This window comes from Petaurus breviceps, unplaced genomic scaffold (assembly GCF_028583685.1).
Source record: "Petaurus breviceps papuanus isolate PSGF00001 unplaced genomic scaffold, PetGlider_PUasm1.0 689, whole genome shotgun sequence".
Classification (NCBI taxonomy): Eukaryota; Metazoa; Chordata; class Mammalia; order Diprotodontia; family Petauridae; genus Petaurus; species Petaurus breviceps.
This window is the reverse complement of record NW_027186458.1, coordinates 3,770,676-3,798,320: the sequence shown is the minus strand read 5'-3', so window position 1 is coordinate 3,798,320 and position 27,645 is coordinate 3,770,676. Positions and strand designations below refer to the sequence as shown.

At 43.4% G+C, this 27,645-nt stretch overlaps 1 protein-coding gene across 3 annotated transcripts in view; it reads left to right on the top strand.

Annotated features, from left to right (window-relative positions):
* Positions 1-27,645, top strand: part of BLTP1 (bridge-like lipid transfer protein family member 1) — a 211,117-nt gene that overhangs the window by 129,828 nt on the left and 53,644 nt on the right. For 2 of the 3 annotated variants that reach the window (XM_069104876.1, XM_069104874.1), the window contains exons 47-60: positions 344-1,050; positions 1,635-1,880; positions 3,117-3,210; positions 4,546-4,596; positions 6,287-6,493; positions 8,314-8,549; positions 14,127-14,371; positions 14,893-14,998; positions 16,713-16,810; positions 17,164-17,349; positions 21,692-21,860; positions 23,000-23,211; positions 23,485-23,683; positions 24,478-24,537. In XM_069104876.1, the coding sequence (XP_068960977.1) occupies positions 344-1,050; positions 1,635-1,880; positions 3,117-3,210; positions 4,546-4,596; positions 6,287-6,493; positions 8,314-8,549; positions 14,127-14,371; positions 14,893-14,998; positions 16,713-16,810; positions 17,164-17,349; positions 21,692-21,860; positions 23,000-23,211; positions 23,485-23,683; positions 24,478-24,537 (2,816 nt within the window). The remainder of the gene's footprint in view (positions 1-343; positions 1,051-1,634; positions 1,881-3,116; positions 3,211-4,545; positions 4,597-6,286; positions 6,494-8,313; positions 8,550-14,126; positions 14,372-14,892; positions 14,999-16,712; positions 16,811-17,163; positions 17,350-21,691; positions 21,861-22,999; positions 23,212-23,484; positions 23,684-24,477; positions 24,538-27,645) is intronic. The other variant, XM_069104875.1, reaches the window with a different exon arrangement.

The following is a 27,645-nucleotide window of genomic DNA, read 5'->3' as shown; positions in this document are numbered from 1 at the left end:
GAGGAAATAGACCTTCCTTTATGTCTGATAGGTTTATTAGTAAGTGATGTCACTTCAAGTGAAAACAAAAACCAGCTCACACTTAGAAGTAATAATTCACCTGTTCTCTGGCTCACATTGCCTCTTAGGTACAGAATTTGGTTGTGAATTAATCAGAATTGAGCTGCCTTGTGTTGCCTGCCTTCTCAGATGGGTAGGAGAGGGATTGGAGGAAGGGAAAGAATTTGGAGCTCAAAGTTTAAAAGTGACTGTAGAACAAATAATCAGGTGAATGAACGAATAGACAGACAGACATACAAACCAACCTTACTTGGAATTTTTAATTCTTTCCCTTAATTTTTAGGCAAGGACATGTCAACCTTCCTCCACTTGAGTTCAAACCAGCATTAATGTTGGAAACCTTCAGCATCAGTGCTGTGGTAATGGAGAAGTCAACATGTACACCTCAGAACTCAACCAGTGCTTTTTCATTCCATGACCTCAACAAGCGTTATTTCAACACCTTTCACTGCAATTTCACCATTTCCTGCCAGTCAATAAGCCAGCATGTAGACATGGCTTTGGTCCGTCTGATTCACCAGTTCAGCACGATGATAGATGATATAAAAGCCACTCAGACCGACATCAAACTGAACAGGTACACAGCAGGATCAGCGTCCCCCACGCCCACCTTCAAAACCCACAAACACCGGGACTTCCGCTCCTCCGACTTCAGCCGGAGCTCACGAGGGAGCCTGAACGGTGGAGGGAGGGTCAGCAATGCCAAGAGCAAGAGAGCCAACAGCGAGAGTGGCAAGAAGGAGCCTCGGAACAAGAACTCCCTGGGGCGGTCTGAGAGGAGGACCTCGAAGGTGTCCAGGAAGGGCTCCAAGGAGGTGCTGGACCACACAGCTGTGCCCATGGACGACTCAGACTCCATCACGGTATCTGAGCAGAGTGAGCCCTCAGCCGAGTGCTGGCAGAACATGTACAAGCTGCTGAACTTCTATTCACTCATCTCCGACCCGACTGGGATCCTGGAGAAGTCTTCAGAAACTTTTGGTCCAGCTGGTAAGACACCATTGTCATAAATGATCACCAGGACTTAGCCTGATTTTATGCATGAGGTGATTGAGATGTGCAGAGATCCAGGGTCACACGCTTGGAGGAGGCCCCCGCTGTGGAGGGGCTCATCTCCTTCTGACCATCTCTCTCTTGCTTTGGTATTGAAAACAACTTGTATTGTTCTAGGCTCTCCTCCTGGGATTCATGTTGTTGGGTTTGTTGGTTTGCAAAATGCACGGCACAGTAAATCTTGACGACTACAGATTTTTCAGATGGAATTAACCAAAAAGCCTTCTATTAATGCCACATTTTGTAATCTAAGTCTGGACATTTTTTGTTTTAGAATCTATATGCATATAATGCTGATGATACATTATACATGCATTGTAATGCTAGCAATGAGTTTCACCTGTTTGGGTGAGATTTAAGTATTACAAATTTAAATTATATTCATCTTGCAAACTAGAAAAACCTCATTTTAGGAAGTACCTTGGTGGGAGCCAGGCAGGTTATAAAAAGGGTGTTTCGGAGATCCTTGTGTCATTCCCGTTTTCCATTGCTTCACTTTGATATGTTGATTTGCCCACCAGGCGTTCGGAGCCCTACAGAACCTCCCTGTAAAGTTGTGTTTGAGAATGAACAGGACAATAACAGCTTGACCAAAACACAACGGAAGCGAAGCCTGGTCACTTCTGAGCCTCAGAATGTCACTCTGATAGTTTTTGGCATTGGCATGGTGAACCGCACACACTTAGAGGCCGACATCGGTGGGCTCACGATGGAGTCAGAGTTGAAAAGGATTCATGGCAGTTTTACCCTGAAGGAAAAAATGAAAGGTATGATCTTTTAATCTTATAATGCGATTTCAGCAGCGAAGATGTTGTCATTCCGTGCTTGCAGAATTTCTGCTTTGTAATTTCTTCTTCCTAAATGAGAGTTACTGAGGGTGGCAGGGTCCTGTCCTCAGGCGGGGATTCGTGTCTTTTGGAGGTAGCTTCATGACTGAGTGAAAAAGGTGCACACACAAATATAACGTGTGCTGCTGCTCAGGGCCCTTGTCCTCGTGTGGCTGAAATAGCAGCTCCATAACTGGGTGAATCACTGAACTCTGAGCCTGTTTTCTTCATCTGTAAAATGGGGAAGATAATGATTAGACTTTCTCCTTCACAGGGTTTCTGTGCAGCTGACACTTTGTTGTCCTAGATATTTTAGACACATTTAGATGCAAGCTTCAGTCACCACTGTCATGCCCCAGAGAATGGAGCATTTCCAATGAAAACACATGGCGATCATTGTGTCTGTGGCATGTGGCAGTGTGGTTTCTTTAATTAAACCGACATTTCCCAGATTGCCCAGCAGCTCACAGAATTTCAGAAATATTTCAGTGCAAAGCTACTTCGTGAACTCTGTCTTTTTAAACTTGTATTGATTTTTATGAGGCACTTGGTAAAGATGGGATGGAATGACAAAGAAGCTGCTGGAAGCTTGAGCCCTGAAGCCGCAGCACCATCTCCTTCCCGGGATTTCCTAGAACAAGATTTTAATATCATTGGGAAATGTGTGACAAAACAAATAACCAAGGCCTCCCAACATGGGTGATGTGGACTTGTGGTTTTCTGAGGCAGTGTGCAGCTGGCCAGGGGTGGGTCCTGTCTGTGTTTGACAGCGCTTATTTCTAGGTCTGGAATGTCAGAGAAGGGGCCCCTTCCATGCCCTGCTTGCTGTCATCCATGAAGCTTGTGAAGAGAAGTATAGCTCACATTGAACGAGGTCTTCATCATTTATAAAGTGCATTCTGCCCAGCAGCTCGGTGAGGGAGTTAGTACAAGGACTGTTTACACCCTTTTTACTCAGGAGAGAGCTCAGGGTCAGAGGTTACCTAGCTTGTCCAGGGTCACAGAGCTGGCCGGTCAGAGAGATAGGACTTAACACAAATCTTCTGACAAGGAGACCAACAGCTTGTCTCCTGTACTATGATAAATAGGGAAAGTGTAATCCGTGAAAGGGCTGCAAAGCATCTCTTTAATGCCTGTATCATACTCATAAAAGCATTTTCCTCCTCCTTTCTAAAGATGTTTTACATCAGAAGATGACTGAGACTTGTGCCACCGCTCATATTGGCGGGGTTAATATCGTGCTGCTTGAGGGGATCACACCAAATATACAGTAAGTAGCAGAGGGGTTTATTTATTCTTATTGTCATTATGTGGTTTTATAGAAAAAATGAATGTCCAAGAGCTGTATATTTCCTGTTCCCACTTGTTCAGATGTCATGTGGCATATTAAGTTACTAAATTGCTGTAAAAGTTTGGGAAAATGTGATTGTTTTAGGCAAGATTTCTTTCCTTTGCAAAATGTTCTTTTCTGACCAGAAACAACACTCGAATTTGGTACCATTTTTGTTGGATTACAAGAAGCGTCATTGCCATAAGACGACTTCTCAGCCCCCATCTCATGACCCACTAAATTTAGACTGTTGAGTAGAAGACAGTGCCAGCAGAACACAAGAATGGCGGCATTCTCTTTGAGCCAAATTTGACCTTAATTTATATAGGATTGTCAATAATTTTTAAAATAAATTTTTAAAAAATTTATCATAGAGTCCAAGATTAACACACTGAGAATTAAGAGCTGTAACATCAGGACAGGGTAATAGTGACCTAAATCATAAATAAGTAAGGTTTATGTGTGACTATGTCCCTAAAAAAGTCACTTGGAAGGAGACAAGAAATAAAAACCTGCACCATTATCACTCTGGGAAGAAGGAAAAATAAGAATGCCGTTATTGATCACATGGCTGACATCCCCTAAGTAAGGGTCATCACTGTCATGATCAATGTGTCTAGTACTAGACTTTAGGGGAAAAATAAGCCAGGAATCATGAAGCCATCCAACCACGCCTGGTAAAATAGCATAGACATCATAGGTTACGGTTGAATTGTACCCTTCTCCCAAATGCCTGTATTTCAGATCATTAACTGTTTGTTGTTATATTCAGCTTATTGACGTGTAGTATAGTGAACCAGCAACAAAAAGCACATTCCGTGTGCTTGGGTGGGGAGGCAGTGCAAAGGCCATCTGCATGGTGCCTGTGCCCCAGCACACAACCTGGGCTCCCACAAGCACTTCAGGCAGAGATGATAGGCAAGGAGCTGGGCGGTCAGGACGGCTGTGGCTGTGCATCCAGACCTCAGTCTGGCTGCAGCAGAAGCAGGACCTCTAAGGAGTTTTATTGGAAAGCTCCCAGTGAGTGTGCTTGAGTCCCCAAGGCCATCAGCATCTCTCTTTTTTGCCGAGCCATGTGCCTTTTTGGACCTTGTGCATCTGACTTCATGTAAAGAGAAGGGAATGAGGACTTAACAGCCAGACTGCTTAAAAAGCCAGCATGATGTGGTTGTGTTAGAGTTTTTCAGATTACTTGGCATGTTGTGACTAATATTTGCATGAATGTCCTTTATTTGCTTTCTTTTTCTCTCCTTTTTCTTCCATCTTCATCTATAGACTGGAGGATTTCCCTACATCTCCTACAAGCACCGCCAAACAAGAATTTCTGTATGTCATTCTCTGCTTACTCGGCTTTCAGTTGACGTGAGAGTGTGGGCTTTAGAGACAGACTGTATTATGCCTGTTGCTATGTTATTGCTTAGTTACTTTAAGAGAACTTCTTTTACATTATATGTTTTCATTCCTGTATCAATACACACCTTCCTCCTGAGTCAGTGCTCATTCATCCTTGGGGAATGATCAGTATGTATAGGGCTATGGCCATGTGGAACTGATAATTCCCTGGCTTGCTAATGCTTCATATGTGTCTCACCTTAAAAGATGTTATCTCAAGCTTAGGAGAGAAGATAAAAAGTTCTCTTTTATTGTGGTCAGTCATTAGTGCTTTATCATAATTGCAATTAGAATTATTAAAGCACTAATACGTAAGAGGTGATACTCTCTTTAAATTTGTTCTTTTTTTTTTTTTAATTAACTAGAGTAGAACTTCTAATGTTGGTGCCAGGAGGACGGAACTATTGGTTACTCTGCCCTCAAACATTACATTTGACTTATATTTTGAGGGATTTGATTTTTACCCAAATCTGTTTAATAATGAGTTATGCTGTGGTGGGAAATAGAATTTAAATATTTGTTAAACAAAAATGTTTAAAGATTTTAACTGACCAGTTTAGCATTAAGAATTAGACATACTTTACATGCAATTTATTTCTTGATTTTAAAAGCCTTGATATTATAATATGATATTGAATTTAATTGTTAAAAGTCTTTTTTTGAATGTAACCCTGGACATATATAATCAAAACTGGAAATACAGAGTAAACACAAGTCCTTTGGGATACAAATGGTTTAAATAGGTCATACAGCAGGCAATTTGTGAAAGTATATTCTTATTTGAACTGATCTAGGAACAGGACAGTGTTAGGGATCAAGAGAGAAAATAAAGTAGAAGGTATTAGTTCAGGTCTTAAAATGTGAATGTTAGTTGGCCCTGCATTTCTTACTAGTAATTCCTAGGGGGAAATGGCCTAGATGTCTTTTTGTCTCTCCATGTCCATTCTGATCTTTTCTAAGAGGTGAAGAAGTCATTGAAGGCTAAATAATGGATAGCCTTGTTCATTATCTGTTTAACTTTGATAGTGGTCTCGTCATTTCCTTCTCATTCATTGTAGAAATGATAGAAGCTAAAAAGAAGATTCAGAATTTTAAAATAATTTCTTCTTTTCTGTCATTTCTTAACTTTTCCCCCAGTGTTCTGTTTCTTGGTTTGTTTAATGTTTTATAGAGGTCTTTAACATAGTTTCTTGTTTCCTAACACAGCTGGGGGCTCTTTTATTGTTCTTAAATTTTAATTTAGCGTATGTGATTTCATTATGTGTTTGTCAAGTAGTTAGAGATGACAAGAAGATCCACATGAGCTTTGATGTCTGCATTCTTTATGAATATCTGTGTTTTCTTACACATGTATATTCATACTAATACCCTCTTAGAAATCGCAGATACATTATTAGACTTGCAATAATTACTTTTTTTTGGCTTATCATGAATTGAGTAGATTACTTTAAAAGCACGCATTGCTTCCATGTTACATCCCGTGTGTGTGTGAAGTCTGAAGGCATGTATGGTTTCTTTAAGTCTAGTTTGCATGCTACTCATGTGCTCAGATTGTGTATAGAACTTCACCTTTCAAAAGTACTGGGAAACATTTCCAAGCAGTCTATGTCTTCTCTCTTGCTAGAACGGTAGTGAAGTGTAGTATTGCCAAGTCACAAGCCCTCTACAGTGCCCAGAGAGGGCTGAAGACCAACAATGCTGCGGTGTTCAAGGTGGGAGCCATCAGCATCAACATTCCCCAGCACCCAGCCACCCTGCACAGCATGATGGTGCGTAGCTCCCACCAGCTCTCCAAGCAGATCTCAGACCTCATCAGACAGCCATCAGCAGCGTGAGTCCTTTCTCCATTGGCTAGGGCGTTGTGTGCCTCGTTGAGGGCACGGGAGTATAAGCTGAGGAAGATGGGTCATGAGGAAGCAGATGTTTACTAACCAATTTTGGGGGAAGGATGCGGATCAGAATAACATCCTTGGATTTGAAATTGGTATCTTGTCATCTCCCAGTGTCCCTGTCCTACAGAAATGTGGCGCTGGAGAGCAGTGGGCTTTATGAAGGCCATTTAGGTGTTAATTCTAATGGCATGTACTTTTGAGTGTATTAGAACTATATGTATCCTAACGATCGATTAAAGGTAAATACAATAAAAAAAATTAACCATCTATGCATGATCTGGGACCGTGCTTTGTTCAGAGAAAATGAAATGTGTTTTAAGACAGAGATTGGTTATCCCAAGGGACCGTGTCAGATTGTAGTACACCGTGACCTTAACTCTGCTGTCCATCTCTTGAGGAGAACAACACTGACGATTTGCCCAAGTCGTCATCCTTGACCTCGAGAGTCTGTAGCACCAGTGTCAAGATGATAATACCATATTTTGGAGTTGGAAGAAAGCTTACACATCCTCTAGTCTCACTACCTCATTGTATAGATGAGGAAACAGAGGCCCAGAGTTGTTAAGTGATTGATTCATCCACAATTACTTGTCGTTAAGTAGTAGAGCTGAGATTTCAATCTAAATTGAAGCATATAAAAATACAAAACAACATTTGGATTTTTTTCCATCGCAGTGGGGTAAATTTCTTTGGATTGTCTGATTTCTTAGGGATTTTTTTAAAACCCTAGAGCTCAGACTTGTAGGAGTGTTCCTAGCCATGTGTTGGGAGGAATAGTGGTGAGCATGCTGCCTTTGGAGTCAGTAGCCCCAGGTTTCCCAGGGTTTCCTCCAGCTCTGTGTGTTATGATCCTACGAGGAGAGGGGGCAGATACATATCTGGCATTTCCTCTTGTCATAGTATTTTTGAAAAAACCCTCAGAATGTGTCAAGGAATCCTGAGTGATTGAGGATAGAATTTGAATAGAGCTTTAAAGAAGCTGCCATATTTTAAAGTACAATGAGATACAGAGGTGTGAAATCAAAAGCCTTACTTCCCTGACTTTCTTTTAACCTAAGACAGATGGCTGTTGCTGGGGTTCAGGGTTCAAAATGTTGGGGTGCAGGATGACCAGGAATAGATGTGAGGGTCACGGTGTCTTGAATGAATTCACTCAGACTGTCTCACAGTTAACGAAAGGCACTTATTGGGGACTGTGGGAGGCCAGAGTGCCCAGTGGGCCCTGCTCCCTGTGGGAGACAGAGCACTTAGCCAGGTTAGGTCTTTTATGCAGTTTGACAGGAGGGTGGAAGGGGAGAAGGGGGAAAAGCATGACTCTGGAATGTCAGACCAGACAGAGTGCCTTTGCACGCCATACAGATAGGCCAGGGGCACAGGAAAGGGGGAAGGGCAGAGCTGTTCTGGAATGTCAGGCGAGGTGCTTTGTGAATGCACACAGATACACCCACAGTTGTTTTCTTAAAAGAATATCTTTTGAGGGGAAGTCTGATCTGTGGTTTCATTAGTGTAAGGGTGAGGGGAAATCCTTCCACCAGGACTGATCAGTGGCTGGTACCGGGCACTCCAAGAGCTCAGGTCACTTGCCCAGAGTCACAGAGCCAACAGTCGGACTTCGAACCCAGGTTTTCTTGATTCCTGAGGTGCATCTAGATTCACTGACTGTTTATATCTCCATTTATTACTTGTTTGCTGTTGAGAACTCATTTTTTTAAGTAAAAATTGGAGCTTCTTACTTTGATTCTTTTTGTTAAACCAACAGCCCACAGTCTACAAAAGAAGATATTGCAACCCCCTTGCCTTCTGAAAAAACTCCAAGTGTTAACCAAACTCCTATTGAAACCAATGAATTTCCACAGCTGCCCGAAGGCTTGGAAAAGAAGCCGATCGTTCTTAAGTTCAGCGCCATGTTGGATGGCATAGCGATTGGAGCAGCACTCTTACCATCTCTGAAAGCCGAGTATAAGATGGGCAGGATGAGGAGCCACGGGATGACAGGTGCTGAGATGCCTGGGGCCTGCGGGCGGGGGCTGGCTGTGCCGCCATGGGGGAGGTGGAGACTCCAGAGGGCGTCAGGCCGTGCCACCATGGCAGCGGGGGTGCGCGTGGTGTGCTGTCACAGTATGCTGCAGAAGCAGGGGATGCACTTCCTAGGCCTGCGGAAGGTGAAGTTCACCGGGAAGTTAGAGGCTCTACACCATAAGCACTGTGCATCCTTTCATTGCCAAGCTTTAATTCACATAACAGTATTCAGGATAATAAAAGACTAAATGATTTTATGTGATTAGCTCCCCCAAGGAAAAACTTGAGCAAAGGAGCCCAAATTACTGAGGTTTTTAAAGGCTGTAATTTTTTTCAAACCTTTTTTTACAGTTCTTAAATTGTTCGGAGTGCTTGGTTGCCCTGCTGCTTGAAAAAGAGGATTTGGTACATTTAGACTCCTTTATTAAATATAGTTACTTTAATTTAACTCAGCTCCATGCACATTGATTAGGCCCTGTGGGAAATGCTGGGAGTACAGAGACAAAGCCAAAGCAGCCCTGCCCCAAGGAACAGACGTGTGCAGGCTCTATACGTAGTAAATACAAGATAATTTGGGGGTGTGGGGTCAGCGGGGTCAAAGCAAGCCTGCTAGGGCCATGCTCAGGGAGGTGATGGTCTGTTATCTCTTAGGAGCCGCAGGGCCTTTTGGGAAGTTGAGACTGTTGCATTCACCATGATTTTTCTGGCTCAATGGTGACATCTTAAACATCGTTGGTGTTATTCTTTATGCTGTTCCTTTCTCTTTGCTTCCTTTGCTTCGCATCACTTTTTCTAAGTGTTGCCATGGTTCTCTGAATTCTTCATTATTTGGCATTCCTTATATCAAAGTAAGATTCCATTTCATTCATAAAGCATAATTTGTTCAGGTGTTTCCCAGGCATTGCTAAAAAATTTTGTTTCTGTTTTTTCAGTTATCGCAAATAATGTTGCTGTGGATATTTTTATTCTTAGGACTTTTGATGTACTATCCCTTAAGGGTATGGTTCCAGTAATGAGATCTCTTGGTCAAAGAGTATGAATAATTTGACTTTTCTTATATAATTCCAAATTATTTTCTGGAACTATTGAATCAGTTCACAACTTCACCACCAGGGCAAGTGTAAAAACCAAAACAAATAACCGGCTTGACAGATAAGAACCAGGATACAAATGGCAGAAAGCGCAACAGGGAAGGACAAAGAGGAATCAACAGTTCTGTAGAAACTGAAGAAACAATGGCAGAAGAAAAGAATAAATTCACAGCACTCTATACTCAATATACATTTGCTTAATAAAGTTAGTTGAAATGAATTGAATTCAAGACCTCAGTGGAGGGGAGACCTTTGTACTTGAGGACAGGAGTGGGTTGAGCTTAAAACCTTTGGTGAGTAATTGGCCAGAGGTTCATAGATGGTGTTAACTAAGAACGGCTGCCCCAGATGAACAAACAGAGGACAGTTGGTGACAGGCATCAGCCATGGAGTCCCTCTCACAGACCTGGCTGTTTGTCCATGAATAGGTAGAATGTAGTTCTTAACCTGAAAACCTTCAGACTTTAATTCAGTCTTATTTTCTTTCCAGTTCTGAATTTTCTCCTTTCTCCTTTCCTCTCCCCTACACATTGAGAAGGCTAGAGAAACCAAGCCCATTAACAAATGTGTTTAGTTGTGAAAAACAATTCCCCGCATGAGCCATGTCCAAAAAAGATCTGTTTCAGTCCGTACTCTGAGTTCACCAGTCCTCTTTCTGCAAGTGGATCACATTTTTTTTTATGAGTCCTTTGGAGTTTTGGAAGATCATCGTATTGATCAGTCTTTCACAACTAATTATTTTTACAATATTGCTATCACTGCATACATTGTTTTCCTGGTTCTACTGACTTCACTTTGCATCAGATCATCTAAATCTTCCCACGTTTTTCTGAAACCATCTGCCTCATCATTTGGCACCTTCATGTATCACAACTTGTTTGGCCATTCCCCAGCTGATGGACATCCCTTCGTTTCCAATTCTTTGCCACTACAAAAAGAGTTGCTATAAATATTTTTGTACCTATAAAGCTTTTTCCCTTTTCTTTGATTCCCTTGGGATGCAGACCCAGTAGAGGTATTGCTGGGTCAAAGAGTATGCCCAGTTTTATAGCCCTTTGGGCTCCACAATGTTTGGACCAGTTCACAACTCTACCAACAGTATATTAGTACATGTGTTTTTCCACATTCCCTCCGGCCTTTGTCATCTTCCTGTTCTGTCATGTTAGCCAATCTGATGGGTGTGAATTGTTACTCAGAGAGTTGTTTTAATCTGCATTTCTATAGCTATTAGTGACCTAAAGCATTTTTCATGTAGCTGTGGTTTTGTCCTGTGAAAATTGTTTGTTCGTTTATCCATTGGAGTGTGGTTCTTATTTTTATGTTTGAGAAATGAAGTCTTTATCAGAGAAACTTGCTGTAAAATAGTTTTCCCCAGTTTCCTGCTTTCTTTCTTTTTGGCTCTGTTGGTTTTGCATACAAAACAATTTTAATGTTACTTAATCAAAATTATCCCTTTTACTTCCCTTGATCATCTCTGTCTTTTGTATCTCACAGGTAAATTGTTCTGTCTTCCCTAAATTTGGTCATGATATCACCTTTGCTGTCTAAGTCGTGTACCAATTCTGGCCTTCACTTAGTATATACTTTGAGACACTGATCTATACCTAGTTTTTGCCAATCTGCTCTCCGGTTTTCCCAGCAATCTTTGTCAGGTGGTGAGTCCTAGCCCCCAAAGCTGACATCTCTGTGTTTATCAAACACTGGATTACAGTGGTCATTCACTGCTATATGTTGTGTACCCGGACTATTCCACTGATCTGCCACTGTTTCTCAGCCAGTCTTGATACCTTTCCCAGTCTGAAGGGATATGAAGGGGTACTTCAGGTGAAGTGACTTAACTAGGGTCACACAGCTAAGTGTCCAAGACTGGATTTGAACTTGGGTTTTCCTGGCACCTGATCCAGCGCTCTGCCTGCTGCCCCTGCATTCTACTCCCCAGCCCAGCTCCTGGTGGATCAGCCTTTCCTTTTCAGCTTTTCCTTGGTTAATTTTGTTTAGGACTAATCCCTCCCTTAATCTGTCCTCCTTCTCCCCTTCCCCCACTGCTGTCCTCTAGTATGGAATATGTTTCTGCCCCCACATCTGTGAGTCTGTGTGTGTCTTGCCTGCCTGCCTGTCTTTCTTCCTTTGGCAAGTTCTCATGTTTGAGGGTCGTGTCCTTACCTCCTTCCCACCCCCACTCAGTCATGTAAGCTGGTACTTGCATACCAAATAATCTAGGATCATTCCCCCCACCCTTCTTTTTCCTTTTCTCTCTTATTGATAGACTTTTCCCTTCCTCTTCCTCTTTTTTTTAAAGATCAGACATAACAAAACCACTCCCAGATCTTCATCTTCTTAGAGTCCTCTCTGACCCCTGCTGAAGATGGAGTTCTAAGGGGAACACATTTCTACTCTCCCTACATTAACGTGTCAAGAGAGTTCATCCTTGTTTAGTCCCTTTTGACTCTTTACTCATGTTTACCTTTTTACGCTTCTCATGATTCCTTTCAATGTGTGTCAGTTCTTCTATTCACCTCTGGTCTTTTCTTCAGAAATGATTAGAAGTCTTCTGTTTCATTAAAGATCCATTTTTCCTCCTGTAGGATTATGCTTAATTTACCTGAGTAAATTATTCTTTATTGTAAGTTTAGATCTTTTGCCTTCTGGAATGTCACATTCCAAACATCTTTATAGAGGTGGCTGCTAAATCTTATATGATCCTTGCTGTGGCAACTTGGTACTTAAATTCTTTCTTCCTGGGTGCTTGCGGTATTTTTTCTTTCCCCTTGATTTTGGCTAAAGTGCTCATAGGATTTTTCTTTTGGGAGTTTCTTTCTGGAGGTGATTGGTGAATTCTTTCTGTTTTCACTTTGTCATCTGATTCTAAGGGATCTGGAGAGTTTTGTGACTTTTTTGAAATGTGATGTCTAGACTCTTTTTTTCTTTTTTATGTCATTTCTTTCATGTAATCTCATAATTCTTAAATTATCTCTTCTCAATCTGTTTTCTAGGCCACTTGTTTTTTATGTGAATTATCTATCATTTTTTCAGTCTTTTTACTTTGTTTTAATATTTCTTGTTGTCTCATAGAGTTGTTATCTTCTGTTTCTTCATTATAATTTTCAAGGAGTTTGTTACTTAGGTAAAGTTTTGTATCTGTTGAGCCAAGCTGTTAATTTTCTTCCCCATTTTTCCATAGCTTTCATTTCTTTCCAATCTTCTCCCTCCCCTGCCCCCCAACCCAGCACTCATTTTTTTTCCAATCATAAACTCTACAATTCTCATTTCATTTTTAAAAATGATTTTTAGCTCTTTTTTTTTTTTTTAACTCTTCATCTTTTCCTGGAATTCTGCTTCACCTTGTGCCTAACATATGTTCTATGATTTTCTTTGTGGCTTTACATTCTTTTCTTCTGGGTTTATGTCTTAAGTGTCCCTGACCCCATTTTTATGGGGGGGTTCTTATCTTTGTTGTCTCATTCTTCCAATGATTTGATGTTAGGACCATTCTCTTTGCACTGCTGAGGGCCGTGCTTGATCCTCTTATGTGTTTGGATTCTGCTGCTTTTGTTTTCCTGGGTATTAAAGTGTTGTGTTTTTCTAGGAAACATCTTAAACTGGGAAGCTACAGAGTTTCAGTGTGTCCAGAGCAGTCTGCTCCAGGGTGACATCCGAGCCCCAGCCTCCTGATTGGAACTCTGCTAAGTTCCGGCCTTTGGTTTGGGTCTGAGGAGCACCTCTGTGGGCTTGTATTTAGTAGATGACTGCCGGACTCAGCCATGGTCATCAGCTGAAAAGCTCCGCAGGTTCAGGCTGACAGAACCATGGGCCCCTTGGTTATGACGCTGCAGGCTTCAGATGGGGCTGAATCTGGGATCCCCATTCCCTCCCGGGGTTAGATCCCATGGCTGCTGCCTCGTTTTACATATGCCTTTCACTTAGTACCCAGGTTGGTTCTGTTCTCCTTGCCTGTACCTATATGCTGTATGTTGGCACAGGAGCATTCCGCTGTCCCCCACTGGGCAGTGACAGAAATGTCATGCCCCCTGTGTAAGGGCAGGTTCCCGGCTCTGTGCCTGTTCTGGGAGTCTCTTTAAATTACTCTTGACAAGGAAAGTTAGTAGGGAACACAAATGAGCAGGGCAGCTCTGAAAATAACTTGTAGAAGCAAGCTGTGCATGAGGGGGCTGCGTGGCAGCACGTGCAGGCCCGTGGTCTCATTTTATTCCGTGTGGAGCAGTGCGTGTGTCCTGGGTGGGGAGGGGAGTCGTATGCTCAAGTGCGTGGGATACCAAAACAAAAAGCTTCAGTGAGACAGCAGCACGCATACCGCTAGTCATGTCTGTTTATCAGTAATTGCTGAGTTCATTACACATGAGTTCTTTTTTCAATCAAGCAAAATCTCCTAATTGTTTTATCAGCTGTAATCATGTTTCACACTATTGATCCTGTTTGTTTCCTTTTTCCTCTTTGTCTTCAGGCGCACAGACAAGATTTACATTTGAACTGCCGAATCACCGATTACGCTTCACCTCCAAAGTGTCAGCCACAGACATGTCGACCATTCCTCCCTCTGCCAGCCTGAACCTGCCTCCTGTCACCATGTCTGGGAAGTACATAATGGAAGAGCATGACACTTACTCTGATCAGGCGTGGAGCATGGATGAGCTTCCCTCCAAGCAAGGCTGCTATTTACAGGGAAACTATTTGCGTTGTGTGGCAGAGGTAATGCTTTCACTTTATTTCTTTTCCTTTTTTGCTTTTTGGAGGGTAGAAAGCAGAGCGATTGGGGTTAAGTGACTTGCCCAAGGTCACATGGCTAGTAGGTGTTAAGTGTCTGAGGCTGGATTTGAACTCAGGTCCTCCTGACTCCAGGGCTGGTGCTCTATTCACTGTGCCACCTAGCCGCCCCATGAATGTATATTTTGTAAAGCAAGTGTGTCATATAGCTGTAGTAAAAGTATAAACCTGGTTACTCTTACCAGATTCGTCATTTTTATGAATAAACACTTGTCACCGTGGGAAAGGCATCTGAACATTATGTAAGCCACTAAAAATGTTAACACCTCTGAAGATTATTTTTAACTTTTTTACAGGATTACAGATTACCTTTTCAAGTAACATTTATACAATTAATTTTACTTTTAATGTAGCACTGTATGGGATGTCTGTTTTGTAAGACATGTACTTAAATCTAATGTCATCACAGTGGTTTAAAATTAATGTTGTTTAAATTTGTTTTACAGGTTGGTTCATTTGAGCATAATCTTACAACTGATCTTCTAAACCATTTGGTATTTGTGCAAAAAGTCTTTATGAAGGAAGTTAATGAAGTAATACAGAAAGTTTCTGGTAAGGAGAGCTACTAGCATTTGAGTGTAAATCCCAAATATTTTCTTTGGTCCAACATCAAAAAGTATTGTTGCCTTGAAGCCTGATTATATTTGATCCATCCAGCCAGTATGATTGGGCCAATCACATACCCAAGAGCATATACCCACATTCAGATTGGCAATGCTGCTGGGCCCTCCGGGCCACCGACATGTCAGCAGAGTTCATAGAGCCGTGGACTGTGAGATGGAGTCACGCCGGACCCACAGAAAACACCAACCTTTATTGCTTTGTTGGCCTGCCTGTGTTTACTCTTTAGTTAAATAAGAAGACTCACCTCCTGTCGGCCAGGAGTGCAGTATTGAACTGGAACGTGGCAGTCAGGAACATAAACGATGCCCGAAAATCGCTTTATTGACCCGTCATTTTAGGGCTGTTTTAGGAAGCATGGTTTTGGTGACAGCTTCTCTGCCTTTTAACCTCATACCAAAGCTAGTGGGCTGCATGTTAAACTAGCCCCATTATTACAGATTTGGGCTCTTTCTGCCTCTCCAACTAGCTCTTAAGCCTCTTGATTTTTACCTCTAGCAAAATTAAGTATTAAATATCCTGTTTAATGATTTAGTGGGATATATAAAGTCATGATGAAACTGTGATTAATATATTGCTCATAGACTAGCACCTCCAAGGGACTTACAGTAGTCCTCTAAGATACTGTCTATGGGAAGGTGCCTTAATAATTAGTATTAAATCTATACCCCAAGTCACATGTAGAGTATACCCTTGCAGTGGGTGTGGAATCACATTGATAGAAGATAACTACATGCTGAGAGAATCTCCATGCCATGCAGAAAGTTTGGTGGCAGTCCAGATTTCCTTAATTCTGTGAGATAGTAGGCTTCCTAGTTCTGTTGAATGTGACTAAGAAACATCAGAGAATTGGGAAGTCATCTCCATGAGGGTATAAAGAATCCGACTCGAGTTGCAGATTTCCTGTATCAAGGGAAAAAATGTACCTTTGTTGGTAGGCCCGAAGTTTTCTACAGAGATTTGGCTAAAACCCCTTCTAAATGCTAGCCCCAGATTTTACCCTGACCAGCTCACTGTGTCATTAATATCAAAACATAATCGGTTTCATGGAAACCAGTCAAATTATGTCAAGTTCATAAATTTGTATTGTTTCAAAATGACACAAGATATATCTTAATGGCTGATTTATTTATTTATTTTTTAAAGCAATCGGGGTTAAGTAACTTGCTCAAGGTTACACGGCCAGGTGTTTCTGGGTGGGTGCTAAGTGTCTGAGCTTGGATTTGATCCCCAGGTCATCCCAACACTGGAGCCGGTGCTCTTACTCGCTGAGCCACCTGGCCGCCCCTGATGGCTGATTTATAATGTGGTATCAGGTGCACTTTTAAACATGTTAATATATCAGGCTAGGCTCTTTTCTCACAGGGCAAGAAATTAAAGTTTTAGTAAAGAAACTAGTATTATTAACGTTAGCCTGTCGTGACGAACTGAAAAGATGCTCTCGACAGTTAGGAGTGGCAGTTTTCTTTGCTTATCACCATTGTGGAGATCAGCGGGAATGTGGCGCGTCTTTGCAGATCAGTCTGAAGGCCGGTGCTGGGGACAGCGTGCAGAGGTGGGCACCCTGAGCAGTGCAGCTAGTCACCTCAGCATAGTTTAGATGAAAACCCTCCAAGCCCTCACTCGGTTACTTGGCATCTTTTAGGTGGGGAGCAGCCCATCCCTCTCTGGAACGAGCATGATGGGACAGCAGATGGAGATAAGCCCAAGATTCTCCTCTATTCCTTGAACCTGCAGTTTAAGGTAACATAAAAAATACCTTTAATTTACTAATTTACTATTTCCCAGATAGGAAAATATGAATTGAATTTAAAGTAAAAGTCTCTAGTTTGAAACATTCAGGTGGAAATTTATTTGTGGTGGCTTATTCTCTTTATCTCGGATTCATTAAATGACATAGACATTCATGAATTCTGCCCTGAAATCTCCTCGTTTTTAAGATTCAGAAGGCACGAGTAATTCTTTGGGACTTTTCAGATACATCTGAGGCTGGCTTTGGAGTGGGATTCTTTCCTTTGATAAACATTGAGAGATTTCTTTTTGCTGGGTGCTTTATAGGAGGGAGCACTGACTTCATCATTTTCACCTTCTCGTAGGGCATTCAAGTAACAGCCACAACTCCATCCATGAGGGCTGTGAGGTTTGAGACGGGACTGATTGAACTGGAACTCTCCAACCGACTTCAGACTAAAACCTTGCCAGGGGGCAGCAGCTATCTGAAGCTGTTTGGTAAATGCCAAGTTGACTTAAATCTGGCTTTAGGACAAATCGTCAAACATCAGGTGAGTTAGGGTTGGTGTTGCTAGGTCCTCTCTGTGTTAACTGTTTTTGCAAAAATACTTGACTAATTTTTTAAGGCCTTTAGATTTCCCCTTGGAAATCTCAATGGTGGTGCCGGTCTCTTCTCCACTGGAGCCTTCCTCAGGCCCTCTGCTCTTTGACAACAGCGGTAACAACTTCCCTTAGCTCCCCAAACCCTGGAGCTCTCAGTCAGACTCAGAAAGGCCGTCCATGCTCCCTGCTGCTGCTTTCTGACCGTCCGTTCTCTCCTCAGATTCCGTACACTGCGACTTCTGGCCCCAAAACTGCGGTGTGGCTCGCCTCCTCCACGATGCCCTTGGCTAGTGTTTCATTGATGCGCTCTTCTCTCCGCACATCTCGCTGCTTCCCTTGCCTTCCACATATGGGTTTGTGGGGTTTTCTCTCGATCCTTCTTCCCTTTTCTCTTCAAACCCCTTTCTTGCCACCGTCATCCATCGCCCATCAGTTCTGGGCGGCTTCGTGATCAGACTGCTGGCTTGGGACTCAGTAGACCTAGATTCCCAGCACTGCTGCTGTTCCTCCTCAGTGACCTTGTCTTGGCCTTGTTTTCTTAACCCCTGAAAAGCTGAGGAAGTTACCTAGCATCTCAGCATCCCCAGGCCTTCCCCTGGCTCCTTCACACGAGGCACTTCTCAGTCCCGGTAGCTTCCTCTGTCTGCACTATCAGTGCATCAGCCCCGAGTGCTGACGCCGGTTCTCCAGAGCATAGTAGGACCAAGGCTTCTCAGCCCCTGGCCCAGAGCCCGAGTTCTTGGGGCTTGGGTAGCGGCTGTTGACTTCTGTTCAGCTCGTGGACCACAAAAACCACTAGATCTTTTTCAGGCAAATCCTGTCTAGCCCTCCATCCTCTGCCTCACACTTCTAAAGGTAACCTTTTTTAATCTAAGTGGAATATGTTAATTTAACCAATATTCAATTTCACCTAATTAGATTTGTCCTTTTGTTCTACACTGGGTGTTTTTTTGGCTTCTGACTAATTCAGCTCATTAGCTGTCCCTCCTACAGATGTGTATCATCTGCACATTTGTTAAGCATGCCATTGAGGCCTTTATCCAAGTCAGTGACAAAAATCCCAGCAGCACAGGACCAAATACAGAGCCCTGGGGCACTCCACTAGAGCCTGTATGTCATCCAGCACCCTTGGAGTCAGGCCGTTCAGCTGGTGGGCGCTCTTGTCTAGTCTGCTCTCTGTCTTGTCCTCCAAATGAGCCTGAGAAGCTTGGTCAAATCCTTTGCCAAAGTCTAGCTGAATTTTGCCCATTCCCTCTGCTGTGCCCTTCTCTTAACCCTGGTGGTGAGGTGACTTTTTAAAAATTTAGTTATTTATTTTTAGTTTTTCAGCATTTGCTTTTATAAGACTTTGAGTTCTGAATCACCCCCCTCTGTTCCCAAGGTGGTATGCCGTCTGATATAGGTTATACATATATATTCCACATTAGTCTGTTGTGAAAGAAGACTCAGCCAAAACAAAAAATAACCCAAAAAATGACAGCAGTCTGCTGTGATCTGCATCATTCGCACTCCACAGTTCCTTCTCTGGATGTGGATGGCACTTTCAGTCACGGGTCTTTAGAAATTGTCTTGGGGGCGGCCAGGTAGCACAGCGAGTAAGAACACCGGCTCCAGTGTCGGGATGACCTGGAGATCGAATGCTGGGCTCAGACACTCAGCACCACACTCAGAAATAACTGGCCGTGTAACCTTGAGCAAGTTACTTAACCCCAATTGCTTAAAAAAAAAAAAAAAAGAAATTGTCTTGGATCCTTGCATTGCTCAGAAGAGCTGAGGCGATCACGGTGTTGCTGTTACTATGTACGATGCTCTCCTGGTTCTGCTCCCTTCACTCAGCATCAGTTCATGCAAGTCTTTCCAGGTTTTCCGAAGTCAGCCTGCTCAGTATTTCTTATGGAACAATAGTATTCCCTTACATCCGTATACCACAACTTGTTTAGCCTTTTCCACGTTGATGGGCATTCCCTCAATTTCCAATTCTTTGCCACCACAAAAAGAGCCACAGGGTGATTTCTAACTTCTCTTCTTTGCATCTTATAAAGTAAACATAATCATAATAAAAATGACTCTGAAATCTTTTGATCTCCCACCACAGCTTATTGTAAGAACTGAAAGCCCATGGTTCCAGCAATCTACTAAGCATCTCTCTCCACCCCATATGACCTCAGATACCTTAAATTCAGCATATCCAAAATTGGTTGCTAGATTTACATTTTTCAGATGAGGAAACTGAGGCCCATAGGGGTAAATTAACTTAGCCAGGGTCATGCAGCTTGTATCTGTAATTGTATATGAACCCAGGTCCTCCTGACTCCAAAGTGCAGCCTTCTCCTCACTAGACCTCTCTGCTTCTCATTCTTCTCCTCCCGACGTCCCTGTTTTATGTTCTCTCAGGTTCCCAGCATTGAAGCCTCAGGGTCACCATGTGCTCCTTCCTCTCCCTCACATTCCTCAGTCATTCCAGGGCCAAGTTCTGTCGATTTACCTTCTTGATATTTTTTACGTCCAAACCCTGTCCATTTCCACCACCGGGAATCTCAGACAGCCAGGTCTTCTGTCTCTGAAACCCGTATCTTCCCTAGTTTCCAGAGTAAGACACAGCTGTGATCACACAGCACTTCCCTACACCAAGGCCTTCAGAAGCCATCCAGTCCCACCTGTGTGCTGACCAGACAATTCCTGTACAGAGTCCTCCACCAGTGGTTATCATCTGGCCCCAGCTGGAAGACCTGCAGACCCTGTGCAGAACACGTCCCCTCGTGCCAGGCATCCAGTCCTCTCCCGTCCCAGGGCTGGTCTGACTTGTCTTAGTGCACACTGGGGCTGCTCTGCCTGAGCCCTGCCCTGCAGCAGGGGCATTGCTCGAGGCCGGCCTGTTTCTCCCTGTGGCCCCAATGAATCCCTTTCCTTGTGTAAGCTTCCTGATGCTTGGTTCTGATCTCATCACTTCCCCTCTCCCCCCCTTCCCCGCCCCCCTCCCCAAGGCACTCCTTACCCCTCTTGTTCTTTGGCTTTGTTTCTCTCTCCCCTTCGTGTACTTTACATTCAGCCAGACCAGGCGTCCCGGGTCCTCTGAGCCCCGGCCCATGAAGGGGTTCTGGGCTTCCCCTCCCTGAGAACGAGCACGTGGAGGACCCTGGCTTTTTCCATCTTGGCATCCCCACTCTTCATCGCTCTGCGTCTGAGTGCACCAAGAGCTTGCTTTGTTCATGTTCCGTGTGGTCGCCCGGCCCTATCTTTTGGGTCCCTTGTCGTTTTCTGTTGGCTTTATCGACTCACTCAGTTGGGTTTCAGTGGGGCTTCCGGGAGCCGTCACCTCTTAAGATCCCCTGCAGCTCAGCACGGCTCCAGCGTCCAGCTGACGCCGCTGGATTGTGAAGCTGTGAAGATAAAGACAGGCAGCAGCTGCCCAGCGGACTTGATGTGACTGTGTACACATAAGTGCTCCTTCTCCGGGATTCTCCACCTCAGTGAGAGCTGCCTCATGTATAATCACAACCAGCTGTCGGGACATCTTCTAATCAGTTGAGGAGCATTGATTAAGTGCCTCCTGTATGTCCAGACCAGAGCCCCTGGGCACCTGGGAGGGGGAGAGACTACATCTGTATTCTTATTGCTGTAAGGACCTCCCAAGTGAAGAAATACCCTCTGCCAGTGCAGATGGCATCTTGTCTGCCTCAAGCAGTGAGAGTGAGGGGGCGGGCCAGTGGCAGCAGAGACATCATGTGTCAGGGGTGGACCTGGCCTCAGAGGACGCTATTGAATGATTTTCTCTTTACATTGTTCATTGATGACAGATCATCGAATCCATCTAGGGGCAGCCGGTGACCTAGTGAGTAGAACATTGGGCTTAGAGTCAGAAAGACCTGAGTTCAAATCCAGCCCCAGACACTCACTAGCAGTATTACCCTGGGCCAGCTACTTCATTTTTGTTTGCCTCAGTTTCCTTATCTGTAAAATGGGGGTCATGATGGTGCATTACTTAGCTTCCAGGCCTGTTGTCAGGACGGAGGAGATAATCCCTGTAAAGCACTTGGCACCCCCCTGGGACAGAGAACCACATGAATGTCTGCTGTTACTATTGCTGTTACTGTTACAGAGCTTAATTTCCCTAACAGCTCTGTTGTGCGTGTTTTCAAAGGAGCTTTGACAGTTACAGATTTTTAAAGGACATTTATTTTCAATATTCAGTTTATAATATCTTTTAGTGGATTATACCATAACGTTGTTAAAGATATCAGAACAATTATCCTCTGGCTTGGATTTATTTTGTCTCACAATGTGTTTTAGGTTTATGAAGAAGCTGGTTCGGATTTTCATCAGGTCGCCTATTTTAAAACCAGAATTGGACTAAGAAATGCCCTCCGAGAAGAAATCAGTGGTTCTTCAGACAGGGAAGCTGTGCTTATTACTTTGAATAGACCGATTGTTTATGCTCAGCCTGTGGCCTTCGACAGAGGTACTAGGAATTGCATGTTCCCTATACTATCTTTTGCTCCAAATCTTTGTGGAAGAGTTCCATTGCTTTCTGTAGAGGGGCAGACGTCATCCTCCCTCCTCCTTGCTGCCCCGTCTCCGTATCCTCCCTGCCCTCTTCAGATACAGCCGACGGGCTGCAGGAGGCATTGCTTGTCGCTCCCCTGATGAGCACTCTGTACTTCTGGTGATTCCTCTGTCTACACTCTGAATTTACTCATTTGTGTCTTTTCTCTATCTCTTTGGTGCAATGAATCAGCAGTCAGTAAGCATTATTTTTGGTCAAGTTAGCAGACATTTAAACAAAACACCGTCGTAAACACTGGGGATTCAGAGAAAGGAGGCACTCAGAGAGCTCAGTGGAATTAGGGGAGACATCCTAGGGCACCCAAAGAGTATTTTACATTTGGTCCTAGAAGTGACAGGGAACCATTGGAGTCTCTTGCATATAAGAGTGATGGTCAGACCTGCCCTTTAGGAACGTTAGCTTGGTAGCTGAGTGGAGGCTGGCCTGGAGGAGGGGAGACTGAGGCAGGCAGACCCACCCCCAGGCTGTCACACTAGTGCCTGTGTGAGGTGGTGAGGCCCTGCACCAGGCCAGGATCAGCCTCTGAGGAGAGGAGGGTGCGCACGTGAGAGATGTTAACAAAGGTAGAATCCCCAGGACTTGGCCGGTGATAGGATGGTGTCGAGGCTGTGAGCCTGGATGACCGACAGGGAGGATGGTGGTGCCTTCCCCAGGAATGGTTGGAAGAGGAAAGGGCTTTGGGGAGAGGGGGGAGATAAGTTCTGTTTTGGACACATCAGGACACATCCAGGTGCCAGTGGGACAGTTGGAGGTGAGAGCCTGGAGGTTAGGGCTGGGTAACAAAATCTAGGTGGTAATGGAATCCACAGGAGGTTGATGAACCTGCCTAGCAATGAGGGCCTTCCCTAGCCCGAGCTTTGGGGGGCACCTGTGGTGAATGGGCATGACGTAGTGTGTGTTTGCCCTGGGTCAGGCACTGTGCTGTGTGCTAGGGAGGCTAGAAAATGGAAACTGCCCCTGCATTCCAGGACGAAGACTAGCAGACGCATGCTGTCTGGGACGGTAATGCTTGTCCTGCCTTCCTCTGTCCACAGCTGTGCTCTTCTGGCTCAATTACAAGGCTGCCTACGACAACTGGAATGAGCAGCGCATGGCCCTGCACAAGGACATTCACATGGCCACCAAGGAGGTGGTTGACATGCTGCCAGGCATCCAGCAGACGTCTGCGCAGGCCTTCGGGACGCTCTTCCTCCAGCTCACTGTGAACGATTTAGGGATCTGTCTGCCCATCACCAACACTGCCCAGGTAAGACGTCATGTCCAGCCAGTGCTGCACAGCTGAGAGCGGGTGGGAGCTGTGGGAGGGCTCCTTGGGTCTGGTAGAATTGTGGGGAAATGACTTCAGGTCAGGTGGCTTCATCTAAACCTGGAGCTGCTTGGCCCTTAGTGTTCCTGCGCTCAGGCCTCTCTAAAGGTTACTTCTTTCAGTCTCTCCAGAGCAGAAGTAAAAGCGGCGTCCCTTCTGGCCACGAGGGCGGCCATGTAAGTCACCCTCTTTTGCATCTTCCTTATCTTGCAGTCGAATCACACCGGTGACCTGGATACTGGCTCTGCTTTGGTGCTGACCATTGAGAGTACTCTCATCACTGCCTGCTCTTCAGAGTCCCTTGTCAGCAAAGGGCACTTCAAAAATTTCTGCATCCGCTTTGCCGATGGCTTTGAGACGACTTGGGATGACTGGAAACCAGAAATTCGTGGGGACCTTGTCATGAATGCCTGTAAGGTCCCTGCATTTCCTAGGGGGGTTGAACGTAAAAGGAGGAAAATGAGCCCCTCACTTGGAAAGCAGTGGTCACGGAGATGTGGGCGCGTGTTAGCATTCCCTGCTGAAAGCGAGCCCTTGGCCATGGTGGGTGGTCACAGAGACGTGGGCATGTGTTAGCATTCCCTGCTGACAGCGAGCCCTTGGTGGGTGTGGCATTCATTGCATATGAGAACACCACATATTTCTCTTCCTTGATGGTTGTGTAACAGTGGAAAAGAATGTCTGTGATCGCTTAGCAGTTGGAAGTTCTGCATTCAAGCAGAGGTCATAGTGACACTGGGCCTGTTGCCCTACTTAATTCCACTTTAGGCCTGAACACAGACCTTCCCAATTTGTGATTTCAAGGGCATATTATTTTCAGTATGACTTGGAGGGATTTTCACATTTCCACAATATTTCTCAGGATGAAGAGAATGGGAATTGAATTCTTGAAATCAGAATTTCCTAAGTGCTGAAAGAAACCATAAATATCAGCTACTGCAGCACCTTCATTTTTACACTCTAGAAGGAGAAGCGATTTGCACGAGGCTGCCCAGCACCCACTGTCAGGCTCTCGTGGCGGTCAGTGAGGTCATATCCATAAAGCCCCGCGCAGACCTTCGCACCCGAACGAGTGCTGAGTACCTCCTCATTGCTCTTTATTGGCAGTGGTTTGGCCTGGCTTCAGAGTCAAACACCGCGTCTCACCCCAGGTTAGGCTTGGTGTCACAGAGGCTTATGTAACGTGGTTTTGTCTTCCATCTCTAGGTGTGGTGCCTGACGGCACTTATGAGGTCTGCTCGAGGACCACAGGGCAGGCGGCAGCCGGTAAGGGACACCTCTCTGTGACGTGGGTGTTGGTGGAATGTTGTCTTTGAACTTAACTCTTCTGTTACAATATGCATGTCTTTCCAGATTTTAATTCCTTTAAAATACTTACTGAGAAGCAGATGGAGTTCTGGGTTAGGGGCTGGAGGTTAGAAAAGTGAGTAAGATTCTCCCTGTCCTCAGAAGGTTTACAATCAAATAAGGGAGCTGAGGTACAGACAGAAAGCAATGACTCACAATGGTGTGTGATGTACACCAAGTATGAAGCTCTGTAGGAGGTTAGGGGAGGGAGGAGTGGCCTGACTGGGGCTGCAGGGGAAGGCTTCATGAAAGAGTTGAGAGAAATGATGGGAGGAAGATGAAGATTCGTGTTGGATGATCTGATTGTGTGTGCACACACATGTACACATGCAAACACATGCATGTGTGTCTCTGAAATCTGCATGTGCACATATGCAACACAGTTACTTATTGTGCTGCTTAATGTCTTCATTGAGTGCTGTGATCAGGGTGCAAATGGTTGTCTTGGTTCTGCTTTCTTCCTCTTGCTTCCACTTCATATATAACTATCCTCATTCCTTTGAATTCATTCTGTCTTATTGGTAAAAATATTCCATTACATTCATATTGCTATAATTTATTCAGCCATCTGAATTGTTGGGTACTGAGTGTATCTTTTGTCTTTACCAATCTGGCTGCTAGAAGCCTGTGTCTGCCAGTCAGCCTTTACGGTGCTCTGAAGGTGGAAATCTAAGTGGAATCAGTAGGTCTTGGGTCTGCACATTTTTATAACTCTTGTGCCTAATTCTATATTACTTTCCAGGCATTCACAACTCGGCCAGTAGCTTACTCGCATGACGGTTTTCCCGTCACTTTGCTCACCCTGCATTTTATAACCTTCTGAACATTGCTGCCGTTGTGATGGGCCCGTGGCAGTGCATCCAATAGTTTCAATTTGCAATCTTGTGATCACCAGCACTGGTGAATACTTTCTCAAGTAGTCATTGATAGTTGTAATTGTTTGTTCTTACAAGAAATATCTGCACATATTCTTTGACCACTGGTCTATGGGAGAATGAATGACTCTTCTCTAAATTTATTTCAAATCCTTAAAGATTTTATTTAAACTTTTACCAGAAATGTTTCATGCAGAGGTTATTTCTCAGTGTGTCTCCTCTTCTTTGTTATTCTGGATGCATTACTTTTAGATAATCTAATCTATTCTGGCTTGTTTGTTGATTACAAAAAAAAAACACAATTTTTTTTTTATTTGGTAACAAAATTTTTCCACAAAGACTTCCTTCTGAGGATTCTCTCATCATTTCTGATATCATAATTGATCGAGTCTTTGAAAGATGAACCAACAAAAATAACCTTAAAAATGTGTATCACACAGGGCAGTGAGGGGGTGCAATAGATAGAGGACCAGACCACACCAGACTCGTCTCCCTGAGTTCAAATCCAGCCTCAGACACTCAGTAGCTGTGTGACCCTGGGAAAGTCACTTAACCCTGTTTACCTCAGTTTCCTCATCTATAAAATGAGCTGGAGAAGGAAATGGCAAGCCACTCTAGTATCTTTGCCAAGAAAACCCCAAATGGGGTCATGAAGAGTTGAGCACAACTAAAATGAACAGAATTTGTCTCTTCCTTGATAGCCAAGACATTTAACAAATATATTTTTAAGGAAGAAAAAGAATCATCAGAACCAAGTGATACATCAAAAAAATATGAAAATGGATAAATAATACAAGAGATACAACCTATCACAATTTTGAACTTCCTGTAAAGTAATGGCACAGAGCTGTCCTCTCTTTTGGGGACTTACTTGTTCTTTGTAGTTTTATAACATTCACTTAATTATTTTGTAGCAGCTTTTTCTATGTATATTGCTTAATCATTATGTATATCATGTTATTTGCTCTGTTTACTTCACTGTGTTAGATCACGTGAATCTTTCCTTGCTGTTTATTTTTCTACTTTGTCATATTCATTGTTTCTCAGAGCACAATAATATTCAGTTGCATTCGTGTACTGCAATTTGTTTACCCATTTCCCAATCAAAGATACCTACTTCATTTCTCATTCTTGACTCTTACAGAAAGTGCTACCATAAATACTTGGGTATATATAAGGATTTTCTTCTTTTCAGGGGCCTCCTCGGAATAAGCCAAGTAGTAGAATCTCTCGGTCAAACAGTGTGAACACTTTAGCCACTTTGTTTGCATTATTTCATACTGTTTTCCAAGATGTTTATACTATTTGACAGGTCTACCAACAATGCATTAATGCACCTGGCTTCACCTAACCCAGCCAACATTGACTATTTCCATTTTTGGTTATCTTTGTCATTTTGCAGGGGTATAAGGGTGAAAACTCAAGGTTATCTTAATTTGCATTTCTTATTAACAATTTGGATGATTCTTTCAGATAGTTGTTATGGTTTGCACTTCTTTTGTGAACTTTTTATTCATACCCTTTGACCACTCATCTGTTGAGTCATTTTACTTAACTCAGAGAAAGGAAAAGAGGGGAACAATCATATAACTAGATAAAAGTAAGAAAGAAAGAAAAAGTAATAAATAAAATGCCAAAACAAGGGAAAAAGGTGACAGGCTGGAAGAGTGACTGAGAGTGAGGGAAAGAGAGCCTACAAGAATTAGTATTGCTTTAAAGTAAAGTAAGGAAAAATAACTGGAAAAAAAAGGCACTGTCTTTAAAGAAGAAGAATGACCAAAAAAAGCCTAATTCAGGAAGGGAAATCAACATTAGAAACAAATAACAACCTAACTCATAATTTTAACATGAATAGATTAAACAAATACAAATTTTTAAAAGCCACACCATAAAAGGCATGCATGGAATAAAAATGAGGGCATTGAAAAAGTCAAGACAATCCAGAAGAGCAGGCATTTCAGGAAAAAATTACAACATAGGAGGAGATAAATGAGGAAACTAGATGATGCTGAATGGAGCCATGGACAGCAAAGTTAGGTCAGTATTAAATGTAAGGACTCTGAATGCTTTTGCATCTAAATTAAAAAAGGAAAAAGTAACAATTTCAAGAAGATATAGATAGTAATACAATAATAACAAGAGACTTAAATGT